The sequence below is a fragment of the Clarias gariepinus genome, chromosome 8, assembly GCF_024256425.1.
Source record: "Clarias gariepinus isolate MV-2021 ecotype Netherlands chromosome 8, CGAR_prim_01v2, whole genome shotgun sequence".
Taxonomy (NCBI): domain Eukaryota; kingdom Metazoa; phylum Chordata; class Actinopteri; order Siluriformes; family Clariidae; genus Clarias; species Clarias gariepinus.
In genome coordinates, this window is record NC_071107.1 from 14,683,105 (window position 1) to 14,700,430 (window position 17,326).

The following is a 17,326-nucleotide window of genomic DNA, read 5'->3' on the forward strand; positions in this document are numbered from 1 at the left end:
GTGTATCATTTGCTTGAAAGCTGGTTTCTGTCCAAATCTGAGATGGATGTTACCAAGATGGTGTATAGACCCAGTTAATGTCTTACTTGGGAAGACCCTACTGGACAAATGCTTTATTCTGATGTTTAAAGTGAATGTATGAAGTATAAGTGTGTGTATGTATGTGGGGAATTTGTAGGCCCCTGGGTCCATTAGGGCTGTGCACTGTGCATGGCAGGCTGTGGTGCACTGGGTATTATAGTTTCTATCATGGTCAATATTGATTTTTATTTCTGCGATTTGTTCTGAATTGGCTTTTCTGTGAGATTGGACCGGATGGACTCTGTGAGCATCTGTGAGCAATGGGTGCCAATGTTTACTGGTCTATAATTTGTAATTTAATGCTAATGTGTTAATATTATGTGGTGCTAATGTTATGGCTGATTAATGTGTGTATGGATAGTTTCTGTAAAACCTTTATCTTAAATAGAAATAAATAAAATATTTCACATATGTTTATATTTTTAAATGTTTCATAAGTGAAGCCACTTATAAAAAACATAAAAAAAAATGTTATGTATTAAATAACAAAAATATTGCATAGAGATATAGAGACAACAATGAATCTTCTGCATCACCCAGCTGTCTGACAGTTGTATGTACTGGAAGGTTTGCACCAGACTTTTATCTAGTCAAGTCAGAAACCTAGCATGCTGAGATTTGCCAGTGATAGACTAGATTTGTTTAATTTTGCATGGCTCTCTCCACTCATTAGAACAGCAGTGACAGCAGTGACATAGATAGGAATATGATGCATGTATAATAGTGATATATAACAAAAGAGTCATATGTAAGTAAGTCCAATAAAAAGATTTCTAACATTTACTGATCTTGAAATCAAGGTTTTTCTTGTCCTGCAATCAGCGGATAGATTATTACTCGTTATAGTCCTGTGCCTAATTCTTTATTACAAGACGTCTGTGAAGATTCTCAGCCTTCCAGGTGAGGTAATTCATGTCAACTGAACTCCTTAGTTTAGTAGAAACGTTTCATTGCTCATTCAAGTAGCTTCTTCAGTTTAAGGTAAGTGGAAAAGTATCTCGTTTTAAGGTCGTCCAAGGTCAAAGGGTCCTCCCCTCTCTGAAACGGCTTGTTACATAAAAATCTGAACTGCTATGAAAATAAATTGTCTGTTTGTATTGTCAAATTACATCTATTTGTAGTATTGGCAAATATTCCTTTGTTGTTTTTAAGAATTGAGATAGGGCCAAAATAAGGTTGAGGACGCACTGGGTAAAGACGCATTGGGTAAGGAGTGGCCAGCGGTGTATTTCAGCATGGCTTAAATGGCCAAACCACCAGCTAGGCTGCTAAATAGCATGTCGAAACTGCATGCCGGCTGACGTAATATTCTGATATAAACCCACAGTTACAGTGAGGCGGCTGCTTGAGACGAAGCACAGGTGTGCGCTCCTGCACGTGAAACTTTTCACTTCTACTCGTAAGGAGACTCAGCTCATCAGTTCTGGTAAATAATTTAGTTAAAAAGAGAAAATGTATTCAATTTTAAATATTTAAACATTTCTCTACTTTTAAATAATTCATTCTGTAACGTGTTTGTGTATTCTCATCTTGTCACCAGTTTTAAAACAACGTTTAGCCAACATGGATAAGTTTCGGATAATGGCTCAGTTTTTACAAGCTAACCAGGAGTCTTTTATGAACGGTATATGTGGGATCATGGCCTTGGCGAGCGCGCAGCTTTACTCCACGTTTGAGTTCACCTGCCCGTGTATGCCCGAGTATAATTACGCATACGGGGTTGGCATTCTGATCGTTCCTCCATTCTGGTTCTTCATGCTGGGCTACGTGCTGAATAATAACATCTCAATGCTGACTGAGGAGTGGAAGAGACCCATTGGTCAGCGGCAGAAGGACCCCACTGTGCTGCGCTACATGCTCTGCTCCATGACCCAGCGCGCACTCATCGCTCCCTCCGTGTGGATCGCCGTCACGCTCATGGACGGCAAAAGCTTCTTATGCGCCTACAGTACCAAGCTCGATCTGAGCCACTTCTTTAATCGAAGCAACGTGTTAACGCCCGATAAAGACCTGGAGAGGATTCTAGCAACAATTCCCTGCAAAAATATCTCACATGACTTACATAATATAATCAACAGGGAGGCAGCAACCCGGTATATTCGGGTTATGTCTCAGGTAAGTCTCTCTCTCTCTCTCTCTCTCTCTCAGCCACAACAAATATTCAGGAACATTTTAGTATTTTATAATAATTATTATACTATATAAATAAACCCATCACATATTTCTTGAACAGCACACACTGTTTTAATCGATTTGTGCTTGATCTACTATGATTTTTTTCGCCAAACACGTCAAATGCGCAGATCTAACTAGATTCATCCAAAAATTATTTTTTAAACCTATATGTATTTTAAATAATATTAAAAATGAAATCCAAATGAAAAGCTCAACTGTAGTTAAGTCAGCCTTATCCATCGCATGGCACACAAATACGCACACTCACTAAGGGCAATTTGTAAACGCCAATTGCCTAATCTGCATGTATTTGGACTGTGGGAGGAAACCCGAGTACCCGAGGAAATCCACCAAGCACGGGGACAACATGCAAACTCACCTGAGCCGGGAATCGAATCCGCCCGCTGGAGGAGCAAGGCGACAGTCCTACCCACTGCGTCAATGAAAGGATGATGCTGAACATGTGGAAATTTTTAACCCTGTTCTGCACTGACAAAAGTAACCAGTAGACCATGCTGAATGTGAATAAATAAAAATAATTCACGTAAAACATATGTAAAATCAAACATTTTGTAGTGTTCTTTGTCTCAGAAGCAAAGTTTTACACTATAGACCTCAGCTGCATGAGGTGTCTGAAAGAGAAGGCAGCTGCATGCTGATGCATTTGATGCAGAAAGCTTATTAGCTTTTAAAAAAGAGTGTTGTACTAATAACAGTTTAAGGGTTCACTAATCGTGGAAAGTAAAGAACACGACAGCAACATTTTGTAAGAAAGTAGAATAATTATAAATAGTTAGACACTTATAAAGTACAAATTCGTCATGGCCTTACATAGGCACTATGATTTAACATTTGGCTTTGCTGCCACTCGGTGGTAATTTTAAATATCGTCAGCAATTTTGCATAAAAAGCGCAATGACACTGAAAAAACCTTTATACATTAATAATTAAGCTTGACACCAAAGATGATATAGCAGCTTACGTATTTTTGCAGCACTATTGCATAGCATTTTATGTGAGAAAACCTTATGCTTATTCATGCTAGTTCACGAATGTGATCATATTAATTCAACCGTATTTAGGATGCCACATTAAACATACCTAAGCTTGACAACTGATTATTTAAAGTGTTTTCTGATTCTTTTATTTTTCACAGGCTTGTGGATGGGCATTTTTGATGTTGACCACTTTTGTGGCCTTTCTGATAAGAGCAATCAGACCTTGTTTCACTCAAGCCATCTTCCTGAAAACCAAATACTGGTCACATTACATCGACACGGAACGTAGGCTCTTTGATGAGATGTGCAAAGAGCATGCCAAAAGTTTTGCCAAGGTCTGCATTCAACAATATTTTGAGAGCATCAGTGGTGAAATTGTGTTTCATAAACTGCAAGTGAAAGAAAAGGATGGAAAAGACAAAGGTAACGATGAAGAGAAGCCCGTGAGTGAAGAAGAGAAGCTCCTAGGCATCAGAGAAAAGGAGGACATAAATAAAGTTCTGTGGAACTGGCATACCTGTAAACCTGCACTCAGCATTCATAAATATGAAAAAGATGAAAACACTAAGGACATACACACTAATGGTTTTCACAGGCCAAAGTCCATGAACGATCGTGCAGCGTATTATTCCAAGGTCTAAATTTATACATAATAATTACAATTGATGCAGCTAATTAATACTATGCAGAGTTAGACACAAAGTAAACCATAACATGTACAATAAAATCCAATAAAATTTTAATATATTAATAATGCAGTTTTAACAATATTCATTGTCGAAAAGCAGCTTTACAGAATTAAAAGAAAATCAGTGAATGATTATGAAATGTGTGATATGTATAAATCTAAATGACCATTTGTTCGCAGACTCAACAAGGAGTTCCTCCTCATTTAGGTGATTTCAGATAGCAGGAACTGATCAGAAGTTATACTGAATGTTCGGGGGCTGGAGATTCAATATAAGAGGAGACGTGTTTAATTTAGAATAGTGTCGTAGTGAGAAAGAAACTTAAGGAAGCTCTTCTCATTACGTCGACTGTTAATGTCAAATACATATTCACCATCGGGGGGTGCTGTTGTACAATAGTTACAATCCGAAATAATTATTTATACTCAAATATGACTGGAAAGGGGGGTTAAAATGACTTTCTCGTTGTGTCTGGGTTAAATCATACGTGTGTCTTTGCCCTGACTAGGCTTTCCTAGACTTCTGTGCAGGAATTCCCGCCTTTCCATGCAGGGTTAATGGTTCGCCACACAGCCTCAGTGAGCTTCCTGACCACATGCTTTGAATACTCCCAGTATTTTCCACTCGGTTAGAAAACAGACACTAGTCACAGGCTCTCCCTGCTCAAGACTGACATATAAATAATATATATATATATATTTTAAAAACTTTCATTTTCGTTTGGGCGCTGTTTTGCAGAGATAAAGATACAAAACGTGTGAATTTTTTTTGCATGTGAGTAATTCAGCCTGTTATTATGTTTAACACGTCTTGGATATCTGGAAAAAGTTGCATCTCAATCGTGGAGTGTAAGTTTGCATGACTTTTTCCGCTTATTATCGCTACTCTGGTATTGTTCTTCTGATTTTGTTTTGTTTTGTTTTGCACATGACTGTACAAACTCGTGTTGTACCTATATTACGTTTACTTTAGACTAAAAGTATGTTGTATTTCAGAACTCTTGAGAATATATTTTATTGTAATTTAAGATGGATTATCATGTCCAAATGCTCTGACCGAATGAATTGTGAAATAATCTACACAGCAAAGTAATCCAAATAAAAATGTAACGTTTATATCCCTACCTCTGTGTTCTTATTTCAGTAATAGTTTTTAATTAAATATCTGTTTTCTCAGAGGTTCCAGCTGACCACATCAGTATTAGCCGCCTTTTTGCTTGTGCTTTTATGACATCCATGTCTTTGCTTGCCTCGGGGTTTTCATGTTACAGCTTGTTTAGAGTGGTTTTCTGGTATTTCTAGCCAATTCCAATTCAAAGTTATTCCTGCTCTGCATTTCTCCCATTACAGGAACTTGCAGGTTTCGAACCAAAGATCATTTTTGAGGAACTAACTCGAATTCCATTCGCAGCAGCACCACACAACCACCAAGAGGTAGGAGCAAACAGGAAGTAGGATTACATGGCTGCATTTATTTCTGAAAATTTTAAATTTGCTGCTCTTTTCTTTAAGAGTAAAGATGTAGTGATCTTCAATGGGCTGATTGCCCTGGGGACAGTCGCTAGTCAAACAGCATACAACGTATTTGCCTTTGAATGCCCATGCTCTGCACAGAGAAATTATCTGTATGGGATAGCTGCTATTGGTGTACCTGCACTAGTTTTCTTTTTAATTGGAGTGATGCTCAATCGTAGCACCTGGGACCTGGTTTCTGAATGTCGCATCAGAAAATGCCGGAAGCTCTCTGCAGCTGCTGCTTTTGCTCTTCTGGGTTCAATAGTTGGCCGTGCAGTAGTGGCTCCAGTTACCTGGTCTGTCATCTCGCTCCTCAGAGGAGAGGCCTATGTTTGTGCACTGAGTGAATTTGTGGACCCTAACTCTTTGGAAAACTTCCCTTCCACTTCCCAAAGCCACATTGTTATGGCCCAGTTTCCTTGTAAGGATGTGCCTGCGGAACTGCTGCACTTTTGGAACCTCATTGAACGTCGACTCAAGTATGAATCTCAGGTAACAAATCCAACTGCAATAACTCTAAAAAAATTTTTTTATTTTTTTTTCGCTTCACATTAAGGAACTCGCAAGGCGAAATAAGCATCTATGATTTATCTTTTCGGATATCATCCATTACAGTATGCAACTTTGCATGATAGAAGGACATTTAGGGTGTCACAGATGATATTGACATTCTGTTAAAAGCCATTTTTACTACAAAGGTGTACTACAACTGTAAACTCAAGCAAGTAGAAATTTGTTACCTCAAATCATTTCAGTTTTGGAACAGTTTTTTAAAGTTGATTATAATTTTATATTGTGTCAAATACATGTACTAATGTATGTCATGTGGACTAAAGTTATATATAAAACTAGCTAATTACACCAAATTAAATTATTTTATACATATCCAAATTTGTTAAGAAGCAGGGATAAACATGATACAGCATCCATAGAGCAGATTGGGTTAAGAGACATGGCAGCTCTGCATCATTGAGGCTTACACCACTGATCTCCTGATTAGTAACTCAGAGCCATATCCACTGAGCAACCAATGCACTGCCCATGTTCTGTTGTTTTTAGCTTTCACCATCAAACTACATGAAATAAAGGTGCAGCCGTTTTGGTATTGTAGATCAAACAAGCCTAGACTTGTTTTGCCTGAGTTAACCAATGAGAATTTGAAAAAGTGGGGTGGCCAATGCAAAAAAGTGAAGCATTAAGTTGATTCCACTTTAACATAATAGTTCAAAGAGAGATAGCCTTATAATAGTACAGTACACACAAAGACTGTTTAAGTAATGCAATACAATGTATATATTAAACTTATGTTTACTTAAGTTTTTTAATTAAAAAAAAAACATTTTTGGCCTAACAGCTTACCAGAAGATTTACTAGATACATTTTTAAATTACACTTTTAAAGCTTTTTTGATCCAAAATGAATCATTTGCATCTTTTGTACATAAAGCTACAGATTCTGTGTAAACATTAGACACAATGGTATGTGGAATTACCAGAAGAGCAACTGTTTCTAAAACAATTAAACCAGCCCTTCAACAATTATGCCACAGTTAATTTCATAGAGTCCTTACTTTATTTTCCCATTCTGATATTAGATGTGAACACAACTTGAAACTATTGTTGCATATCTGCAGGATTTTTCATTGTGCCACTGTCAAATAATTGTTTGATTAAATTAATAGGTGAATTTACAGGCATTCTGACCAAAATATTCAGTGGGGGAAATAAGTATTTGATCCCCTACAGATTTTCTAAGTTTGCCCACTTACAAAGAAATGAAGGGTCTATATTTTTTATCATAGGTTTATGGTAAAGAATTGAGACAGATTATCAACCACAAATCCAGAAAAAGCACATGATACACATGTTATGAATTAAGTTGCATTTTAATGAAGGAAATAAGTATTTGATCCCCAAGCAAAACATGACCTAGTACTTGGTACAGAAACCCTTACTAAAAGGCACAGTGGGAAGACGTTTTTTACCAGATTTGCACGCATCTTGGGATGCATTTTGATCCACTATTCTTTACAGATTTTCTCTAAATGTCTCTCTTGTCTGATGCTTGGCAACTCAAAGTTACAGCTCTCTCTGTGAATTTTCTATTGGATTAAGGTCTGAAGACTGGCTAGACCACTCCATGACCTCAATGTGCTTATTCTTGAGCCACTCCTTAGTTGCCTTGGCAGTATGTTTGGGGTCATTTTGAGGCTGGAAGTCCCATCCACAATCTATCTTCAGGAGGTTCTCATCTAAAATCTTACAATACATGGCCTCATCCATTGGCCCCTCAGTGCAGCAAAGTCAATCTGTACCTTTAGCAGAGAAACAGCCCCAAAGAATAATGTTTCCACCTCCGTGCTTGACTGTAGAGACTGTGGTGTTCTTAGTGTCATAGTCAGCATTTTTCTTTCTCCGAAAACAGCAAGTCGAGTTGATGACAAAGAGCTCAATTTTGGTCTCATCTGACCACAGGAGTTTATCCCAATCTTTCTCTGTTCATTGACAAACCTCAGACGGGTCTGTACATGTGTCTTCTTGAGGAGGGGAAGCCTTGCTGTGCTGAAGGATTTCAATCCATGCAGGCGTATTGTGTTACCAATGGTTTGTTTGGTGACTGTGCTCCCAACTGCCTTGAGATCATTCACAAGCTCCTCCCATGTAGTCCTGGGCTGGTCCCTCATTTTTCTCATGAATATTCTTACTCCGTGAGGTGAAATCTTGCATATAGGGCCATTAATGGTTACTTTGTATTTCTTCCATTTGTAAATAATCGCTCCAGCAGTTGTCTCCTTCTCACCAAGCTTCTAGCCCATTCCTGCCTTGTGCAGGTCTAAAATCTTGTTCCTGACGTGCTTTGACAGCTCTTTGGTCTTGCCGATGGTGGTGAGGTTTGAATGAAAGATAGAGATTTTGTAGACAGGTGGCTTTTATACACATACCACATTGTTGTTAGGAGCACCTTCTTAAATTAATATGTGTACCACAAGAGCACATAACCAGTCTGTGAGAGGCAGAATTATTGTTGGTGGTTAGGGGATCAAATACTTATTTCCCTCTTAGAAATGTAATTCATAACATTTGTATCATGTGCTTTTTCTGGATTTTTTGGTTGATATTCTGTCTCAATCCTTTACCATAAACCTATGATAAAATTATAGACCCTTCATTTCTTTGTAAGTGGGCAAACTTAAAAATCTGTAGGGGATCAAATACTTATTTCCCCCACTGTATGCTGACTGTGTGAATGAGATATTTTATAAATTTTACATTATCATAACCAGTATTATGTATGTTTATTTGAATTAGATTGTTGTTAGAAGAAATTATACATTAAAAGCTTTATCTCATCACTGGGACCATTAGTGGAATCCCCTCAGGGGTTTATTTAAAGAACAATGTTTTGGATGCTTTGCAACTGGTAATGGATGTATTTATAATCTGTATTTTTATTTTGTTGTTGTTTCTTAAGCTATTTGGCTGGATGTTAGTGGCTATCGTCTCCTTCACTGTGTTTCTGGCGATGTGTGGAAAGCGCTGCTGCTCTCCCTTGGGCTACCAGCAGGAGGCCTATTGGTCCACCTATCGGGCCAGTGAGCACAGACTTTTCCAGCGCACTGCTGAGGCTCATGCCAGGTTCAGAGCTGCTGAGAGCATCAAAACTTTCTTTGGGTTTGTAGCCCTGGAGGAGGATGAAAAGGTGCAACTCTCAGTCTGTCAGGGGGCCAAACAGGCAATTCCCAGTCTGGAGTGGAACCAGATAACAGGAGTTTACTTATACAGAGAGAATGAAGGGACTCCCCTGTACAGTCGCCTCAACAAATGGGCACATTACACAATTGGGGACACTGAGGCCATTGAGATGGACATGTTTGGTGAAGAAGTGAACGGTCATTTATAGTAATCAACTACATTATGGTAATTTCTTTTGTTCCCCTCAAAAGAAATCTGTTCAAATCTGAGTAGTGTTTGCTTTAATCCTTTAATTTGCTTACATATGTCAGTATGATAATTTATTACCTGAGATCCAAATTTTTTTAGCTTAATGTTGGCATGAATTGTGTGATAAAGTTAATTCATGAAAAATGTTCATTCCTAAAGACATAAAAAACTCACTCACTCATTGTCTATGCCACTTTATTCTGTAACGGGGGACTGGAGCCTATCCCAGGAGACATCACAGAGCACACACATACACACTTATACACTCATTCACACAGTATGGGCAATTTGGAGAACGCCAATTAGCCTAATCTGCATGTCTTTGGACTGTGGGAGAAAACCGGAGTACCCGAAAGTAAACCGACCAAGCATGCAAACTCCATGCATACAGAATTGAACCTGGCTGGAAATCAAACCCAGACCCTGGAGGTGCAAGGCGACAGTGCTAACCACTAAGCTACCATGCCTCCAAGATATGAAAAGCCTATGTTGAATGTGTGTGTGTGTGTGTGGACATTTGTGTGCTCTCTGCCATGGATTCAGTTCTCATATGCAGTGAATTATCCTGCCATGAACTCAGTGTTGCCAGAATCAGGTCCAGATTTACCGCAAACCTAACAATGATAAAGCGTTTACTGATGATAAATGAATCAGTGTTATCTCAGGTAGCCCCTATGCTTAAACATGTTGTTGTGCGATACAGACAACTATTGTTACATATTGTACAATACATTAAAATATATTTTACTATTATTGTGCTTTACTTTCTCTTCAATGTATAGTATAAAATTGTATTTAATTAGGTTTTCTTTCACATTCAAGCTAATGGCAGCTCCAGATGGTCATTATATTTCCTCTGTTAACACTTGCAGGAGTAAAACTGTGACAAACACAACATTTGTCTTTGCCTAAAAATAGCAGCCTCACCTAAGACTTCAAAAGTTACTTTTCAAGCATTCTTGGAAATAAAGTAATAGTAGTGCAAATATATTGAAATACTGAAATATATTTGAATGTTCTATAAGTCTAGCTTTTTAAAATCCTTATATTAATCATATTGAGCATTTTAAATTCATTAATTGGTTGATTAAGTGACTGTTTATTTTATTGTCACATATTACTGATCACAAAAGGAATATTAAAACTGTTTTCGTTTTAAAATTTTAATGTGAAAAGTTCATGCTCTAGTCATTACAGTCATGGCTGATGGCACTACTGTAATTAACCATAGTGAAGGACAATATTTCTATTCACGCAGCACCATTGTATTATTCCACTCTTTCTCTCCACACCCTCATTTTTTTCTGCTGCCTTCACAGTGTGTCCAAGCTCTGTTTATTTTTCTGTGTAGGTCACCCGAGGAGCTAAATAACTCCTATTCCTCTCACAACCTTGCAGAACGTAGACGCCTGGCTGCTGTCACCTCTTAATAGCCTGCAGCTGCAGAGGGCAAGAGGCTGAGAGCGCATGAGTCAGACAGAGAGAGAGAAAGAAAGTGTGCGACACAGAGAGAAAGGAGGGGGTGGGTGAAAGGAGAGCTGTGATGCAGACAGCGAATCACATGAGCAGAGATCTGTTTACAAACTGAGCAAGCAAGAAGTGCTCGGCACCATTATGAGGACCCAGAGCTGGAGGAGATCAGGAAAACACTGGACCTGAGCACACACACAAATAAAGTGTGGCCTCCTTTTTCTCTAAACTGTCATCTTAGCTGTTACTTTTCTTTTGCAAGCTTGTGAAGGGGAGAGAACGAGACAGATGGTGAAGAGGGGAGCAAGCCATCACCAGCACAAACCCACTCTGAGCTTTTGAAGAAGGTAAATTCATGCAGGAAATTGGACTGGCTACGTCTGCTTCTTTTGTGATCAGGACAGGAAGACTGTCCTTGCAAAAAGGACAAGAAAACTAGGTGGAGAGTAAGAAAGGCAGGAGAAGGCAACACAAATCTTTTGACAGGTAGACAAAGCTACTGTAAGTAAAGCCATAAGTTTCTGTCTTGTATATGAGCTCACCCAGAAGTAGACAAAGCACTTGGTTTTATTTCATGTGTAATGTAATGACCTGAATTATAAAATGCCAGTGATAAACAGCTCACACTACAGTTTAATCTGCCTTAAACATCAAGCTACAAAAGGAACGGCTTGATGTACTCAAACTTGAAGTTGAAACATGACACTGGAGAAAAAAGGAAGTCAAAACCATGCCATGCATTAAGAACAATGCTGAATGTTTTTTTCCTGGAAAAGAAGTGAACATCTTAATCTCAGTGCCAATTTTCGATTGGAAAAGTTTGTGACTTGACTTTAACCAAGAAAACATGTTCATCCTGCCTCCATGGGCAAGAGAATGTGGTGGGTGCTCATATGTTAACCAGAGACAGTAAGGATTTCGTGAGCTTTGTTGTGGGAGTTTTGCAAAGCCAGAGTTCAGATTTAACAGATCTGTTTTTTTTAAGGGGATAAAAAACTTGCTGGCATATTTCAACACTCTCCTTCTGGAAACCATTATTGATTAGCTGGATTGACTGGAACAACCTGGCCTTTTGTTTACGAATCTACTTCAGTGGTAAAACAGTAAGTATGAATCATAGAAACCCTGTCATATAACACCACAATTGCTGTGTCCTTATGTATTCTGCTAGCTGCTAAGAAAAACATGAAATTAACAGCATTGGCTGACATGTGCTTGCTATTAATGATTTACTCCTATACATGAACACCCTCTTATACAATTAGAAGTGAAAGACATTTCTTATATGACCTGGACTTGTGCACAGACTGCGGAAAGACTTATTGTCTCTGTGTCATTCTGGGTTTTTGTATTAAATTAATGTATGCTGTTTGGCAGCCCATGACCTCTGATGTCAGTCACCATTGTTTCCCAAATGGTGATTCCTGCCTAGGTTGGTGAATCCCTAACGTGCACAGCATGCATCGAAATTGCCCTATGTGCTTTGCTCCCCCTTACCCCATTAAGCAGAGCAGATGGTGTCTTCATGGAAGAGGGAGGGCTGTGTCTGCAAAGCACTTTTATTTGCTTTTGTGTATGCACAATTGCCCAGGATTTACTCAAGCTCTGCCAACTGCCCCAACTTTCTCTTAGCCTTTCTATTTGTCTCCTGCCAGCTACATTTTCCCTTAGAGCTTGAACTCCAGATATCCAGAAGTTTATAATCTATGGCTGTAACATAAGTACGGTGCTCTTTGCCAAAATTATTATTATTATTATTATTTTATTATGCTTTTTTGCTGTCAAAAGTGGAGGTGTGCAAACAGATGATTTGTAATTCTGTTTGTATTTGATTTCTAGAAATGATGACAAATTTTTTTGGAAAACAGATAATACAATGAAACTGTAAGCTTGATAATTTAGCAGATGAAACATGTTGGGCTATACTCATTCATTTGTTTGGGTAATGTGAAGAGTTTATCTCATAATATTGCTGTTACAGTCAAATGTGCTCCAGTGTAACTTCCTAGACAGACTATATTGTGTTTAGGGGTCAATAAGAGAGTGTTGAAAAAATTTGACTGTAACATACACCATGCACTCTCTATAAACATACAATAGGGTATGTAGGATCTGTAATAGTAATTATTTTGGGAACAAAGGCAATGTCTGCTTTGTCTGTTACAGTTTATTCAGTACTTATTGTGAAACAGTTAATAATACATACTGTATATTGTATAGTAGGAGTCAAGTAGGACTGAAGGGATTTTATTATGTGAGAATCCTTTATGTCGTCCCACAGTGGAGGATTTCTGTTCTGTCTTTGTCACTCCCACATAAAGAGGGCATGAGAGATGGCCAGGGCTAAGGTTGTCTATCACTATATTCATATTAGGAAATTTGCACCATATTGTTTTATTTTATATATATATATATATATATATATATATATATATATATATATATATATATATATATATATATATAATTTTTTTTTTTTTTTTTTTTTTTTTTACATTCATAAAACAACAAAACAGCATGCACAGCTTTTTTTTTATGATACAAATTTTGTGGTTGGAGTATTTGAATTCTGGTTCTATTAAAACCTCTAGGTTACAGTATTATTTATCTGGTTTTGCCCAGTTTCTACATGCATCACAGGTTATTATGTGTAGCTGAATGCGAGCTACCTCACATTCATAATGGGATATCCTCTTGGCTCATTGAGAGTGTACAAACAGCCCATGCATAGTGGGCTGTTTGCATTGATCTAGGTTTCTTACAAGGTGCTGTATTGTTGCCTAACAGGTTTTTACATATATAAATAAACAAACAAACAAACAAATGAAAGGCTGAAAAGCTGTTTCACATTTGAGTTTGCCTTCATATTCAATGTGATGCAGTCACTATTTATTATAGCACAGAATCACATCAAATTTTGGCAAACTATAGAATAAAATTTATTCAAAAAATGAGCAAAAAGCTATGATTTCAACTGGCTGAAAATCTGAACTAGAAAGAATTTAATTGACTAAGTAAGATTTCATTTACAAGGAATCTGACTTGCTCCATTAACACAAACTAAAAAACACATTGGGGAAAGGGAAAAAAATAGAACAACTATATATATATATATATAAAGTATATGTATGCATTTCTATTGTATGCAGTCTGAGCATTATGAATAGATTAGACAAATGGTTAAGAAATAAAACCTCTATGAACTAAATGCTTAATCGAAATGTTATTGAGTAAAGGGGTCTCAGCTTACAAAAATAATTTGAGTAGACGGTTCCCAATCTGGCAGTGTGTGCATAAGTATGCACTTTTTTTTTTCTCAGAAAAAAATAGTGCCTGAAAGGAGAAGCTTACTTATTAGAGCTGCTGTTTTTGAGTGATATATGTTCAACCCCACTCATTAGGGAGACACTTCTATTTTCAGTGTAAGTGTATGTATTACAGTGAAAAGTTCATGCAACTCACTGAAGTCCATCTGGGAGTTACAGTGTTACAGTGATATGAGAAACAGAAGGACACGCTGCTCCTCAGTTTATACAATATGCATGTTGGGGCCACAGTGAACTGTACACATGAGAGCTTCTGTGTTGTATGTGGTCAGCCAAGGGGCTTGTAAAGGCAAATACATGATCCACATATACCTATCAGTTGAGTAACAAATACTAATTTGCCATTCATACTCACAGTGAAACTGGCAAACAGTATAAGGCTCATTTAAACTAAAAGCTTCTAAAGCTCCGGTCAGAATCAGCACAAGTGCAGCCTGAGTATTAACCTTGGAATAATTAAGAGAAAAACACATCATGCATCTTTTTTATTAGCCCAAATACTTGCTTATTGTAAAAACCAGCAAGTTACCATGAACACTAATGTTAGCTTCGAATTGAATGAAATGTAAATATGTTTGTTTGTGGCCTTGCAGGATGCTTGACTGACCAAAGCCTACATATTATAGACTGCAAAATGTCCACAGATGTCACGTACCCCCTAACCCTGAATGTCTATATCATCATTCTTGGCACTGGCCTCTTCATCTTTATGTTGAGCCTCATCTTTTGTTGTTATCTGTTCAGGTAATCCTATAGTATTTAGTCAATCACATTGTAGTACTGAAAATTTCACAAAATTGACCATTTTGTTTTGTGACAGAGTTCAATATAGATGAATATATTTCTTGATTTATATCTTACTCAAGTGTAAAAATTAAGTTAAATAACAAGTTATACGTGTCATGCAATGTAAAAACAAACTGTATTTATTCACAGCCTGAGACGACAGGTCACACGGGAACAGTTTGGGTACAATGAGGTAGAGTTTACTTCTAGTATAGTTATAGTATAAGGTACAGTTTATTTCATTTTTTTTCTGTGAACTGTTTTAAGGCTAATATTCTTTTGCTTTCTTCATAGGTGGTTTTAAAGGGATCAGAGAAGAAGCTAAGCCTTATTGGTGTAAGTAAACAAGAACAACAATAACAAAATCCTAATAATGACAGTATTGATGTATGATAAGACAGAAACAACACCAAAGATTTGTGATTATGCAAAATTAAAATGAAGCAAGTTAATACATTTTAAATAAATATTCAAGCTTTTGGCAGTTTGCAACAAAAGTCTCTCTCTCTCTCTCTCTCTCTCTCTCTCTTTGTGTTTCACCCTGCAGCAGACCTGTGCTGTTTGTCTGGAGGAGTTCAGAAGCAGGGAGGAACTCGGTGTTTGTCCCTGCTCACATGCTTTCCACAAGAAGTAAGATAATGTCCCATACTGCTGCAACACATAAGCCCATTCATGTATCTCACATATTAAATTCAGTACATTTAACTATAGGTTTAGCTGTCACTTAGTTACAAGGCACTGATAGATGAAACCATAAAGGTAAAAATACTGTCATTATATTCAAACTTTTGCTATTAACTTATGAGAAAGAGGAAAGATGCAACTGACTCATCATAATCCTGTGGAATGCTATAAAAACTAGGGCCTGAAATTCACAACAGCTAAGAAAACAGAACTTGAATGTCATTACCCAGTAAATTAAAATGAGGAAGATTGCTGTAATCATCAGATCTGATGTTTATGCCTTGACACAGAGTAACCTTGCCTTCTGATTATTATATTACAAACAGACAGAAATATAACCTCTCTGTCTCTTTCTCTTTCTCTCGCTCGCTCCTCTCCACTACAGGTGTTTAGTAAAGTGGCTGGAAATCCGAAGTGTCTGCCCCATGTGTAATAAACCCATCTGCAGGCTTCATCCTGACCCTCCGCAGGGGGCTGAGGGCATACAGAACCCCCTGCAGGTGTGACAGAAGAGGCCTGGTGTCAGTAATAGAAAGATAGCTGCGTATCTCTTCATGTGGAACTTTAAAGACTTCAACTGAGAATGATGGCTTAAAAAAAAGAAGTGTCACATGATATGATGTAGCTTAGTCAGCTGACTTCCTTTCTACCACGATGACTTTTCACACAAAGTCTGAAAACATGTAGCTAGGCGTAATGGACCTAGGGTCTTAAGATGAGTGAAGAGATTTAAGTTAATGAGTTGAACAGTACATGGATGGTTTGAAAAGACATTGGCACAATGTACATAAATTCATAGCACTGCCAGGGGCAGAGAACACTATATTACCACAGACAAATCTTTGTATGAACAAATTTCTAATTAGAAGCACCACAATGCGCCAGATCCAGAGGGAGATGGTCTTTATCATTGGTCATGGTCATTTAATCCTCCATTCATCTTCAAGGTGATGATGGATCCAGAGTCCATCCTGGGAACACTAGCTGTGAGGTGCTAATACACCCTGGATAGGTCGCCACACATCGATACATTAACACGTTCACATATAGCATTTTTATTTTGCCAAAATGTGTTTGTGAAAGAGTGGATCAAAAGATCTACTAAATATGATTAACCATATAATTTTATTTTATTCTATTTATTATTTTTTAAATCTGTCAGCGTGACAGTCCCAGCACTCCAGATTCAGGACCAGGTTAGGGTGAACAGGACTTTTGATTAAGTGTAAAATTTTAATGATGCATTAGAACCAGTGTTTATTAATTGTTTGCTAAAGTGTGGATTTCTTGATAATTGAGTGAATTTCTTAATAAAAATATAAATAAGACATATTGCAACTCTGTCTGAAATATAGTGATGTCATGTATATTCTGACTTTAATTATTTATTAATTGAAGGTGAATTAAGTCTCATATGTAAGTTTGAATTACAAATGCAACAGAAACCTTTTTAATGACCAAATGCAACCAAATCCTACGATAAATCTAATTATTTTAAACAGCAATTTTAGCTGTTTGTTTTAACAGTTGAACCTTGTGATTATTATCAACAGGGCAGGGAACACTGTTTATTTTCAGCAAGGTCTCTGTAAGACTCGCTTAAAATGGTCTTCTTGACAAAACATTGATATCTTTTTTCAGAATTAATAATAGGCTTCTATA

The 17,326-nt window shown here is 37.4% G+C and overlaps 3 protein-coding genes across 8 annotated transcripts; all 3 read left to right on the forward strand.

The window, feature by feature from the left end:
* The first annotated feature begins 1,425 nt into the window (after positions 1 to 1,425).
* On the forward strand, positions 1,426 to 3,902 carry LOC128529093 (calcium homeostasis modulator protein 1-like). Its single transcript, XM_053502428.1, has 3 exons — positions 1,426 to 1,507; positions 1,622 to 2,196; positions 3,413 to 3,902. The coding sequence occupies exons 2-3, from the start codon at positions 1,645 to 1,647 to the stop codon at positions 3,893 to 3,895; spliced, it is 1,035 nt and encodes a 344-aa protein (XP_053358403.1). The 5' UTR covers positions 1,426 to 1,507; positions 1,622 to 1,644; the 3' UTR covers positions 3,896 to 3,902.
* Positions 3,903 to 5,367: 1,465 nt separating this feature from the next.
* LOC128529095 (calcium homeostasis modulator protein 2-like) lies at positions 5,368 to 9,385 on the forward strand. Its single transcript, XM_053502429.1, has 2 exons — positions 5,368 to 5,949; positions 8,929 to 9,385. Exons 1-2 carry the CDS (start codon positions 5,404 to 5,406, stop codon positions 9,355 to 9,357), a joined length of 975 nt encoding a protein of 324 aa, XP_053358404.1. The 5' UTR covers positions 5,368 to 5,403; the 3' UTR covers positions 9,358 to 9,385.
* Positions 9,386 to 10,937: 1,552 nt separating this feature from the next.
* Positions 10,938 to 17,002, forward strand: si:dkey-51a16.9 (RING finger protein 122). Of its 6 annotated transcripts, none has more exons than XM_053502852.1 (7): positions 10,943 to 11,749; positions 11,854 to 11,971; positions 14,788 to 14,938; positions 15,131 to 15,173; positions 15,275 to 15,316; positions 15,528 to 15,610; positions 16,050 to 17,002. In XM_053502852.1, exons 3-7 carry the CDS (start codon positions 14,829 to 14,831, stop codon positions 16,168 to 16,170), a joined length of 399 nt encoding a protein of 132 aa, XP_053358827.1. In that variant the 5' UTR covers positions 10,943 to 11,749; positions 11,854 to 11,971; positions 14,788 to 14,828; the 3' UTR covers positions 16,171 to 17,002. The 6 variants fall into 6 exon arrangements, with proteins under 6 accessions (XP_053358830.1, XP_053358827.1, XP_053358829.1 ...); XM_053502854.1 differs by having other exon boundaries at positions 10,943 to 11,369; XM_053502853.1 differs by having other exon boundaries at positions 10,943 to 11,354.
* Positions 17,003 to 17,326: the final 324 nt, after the last annotated feature.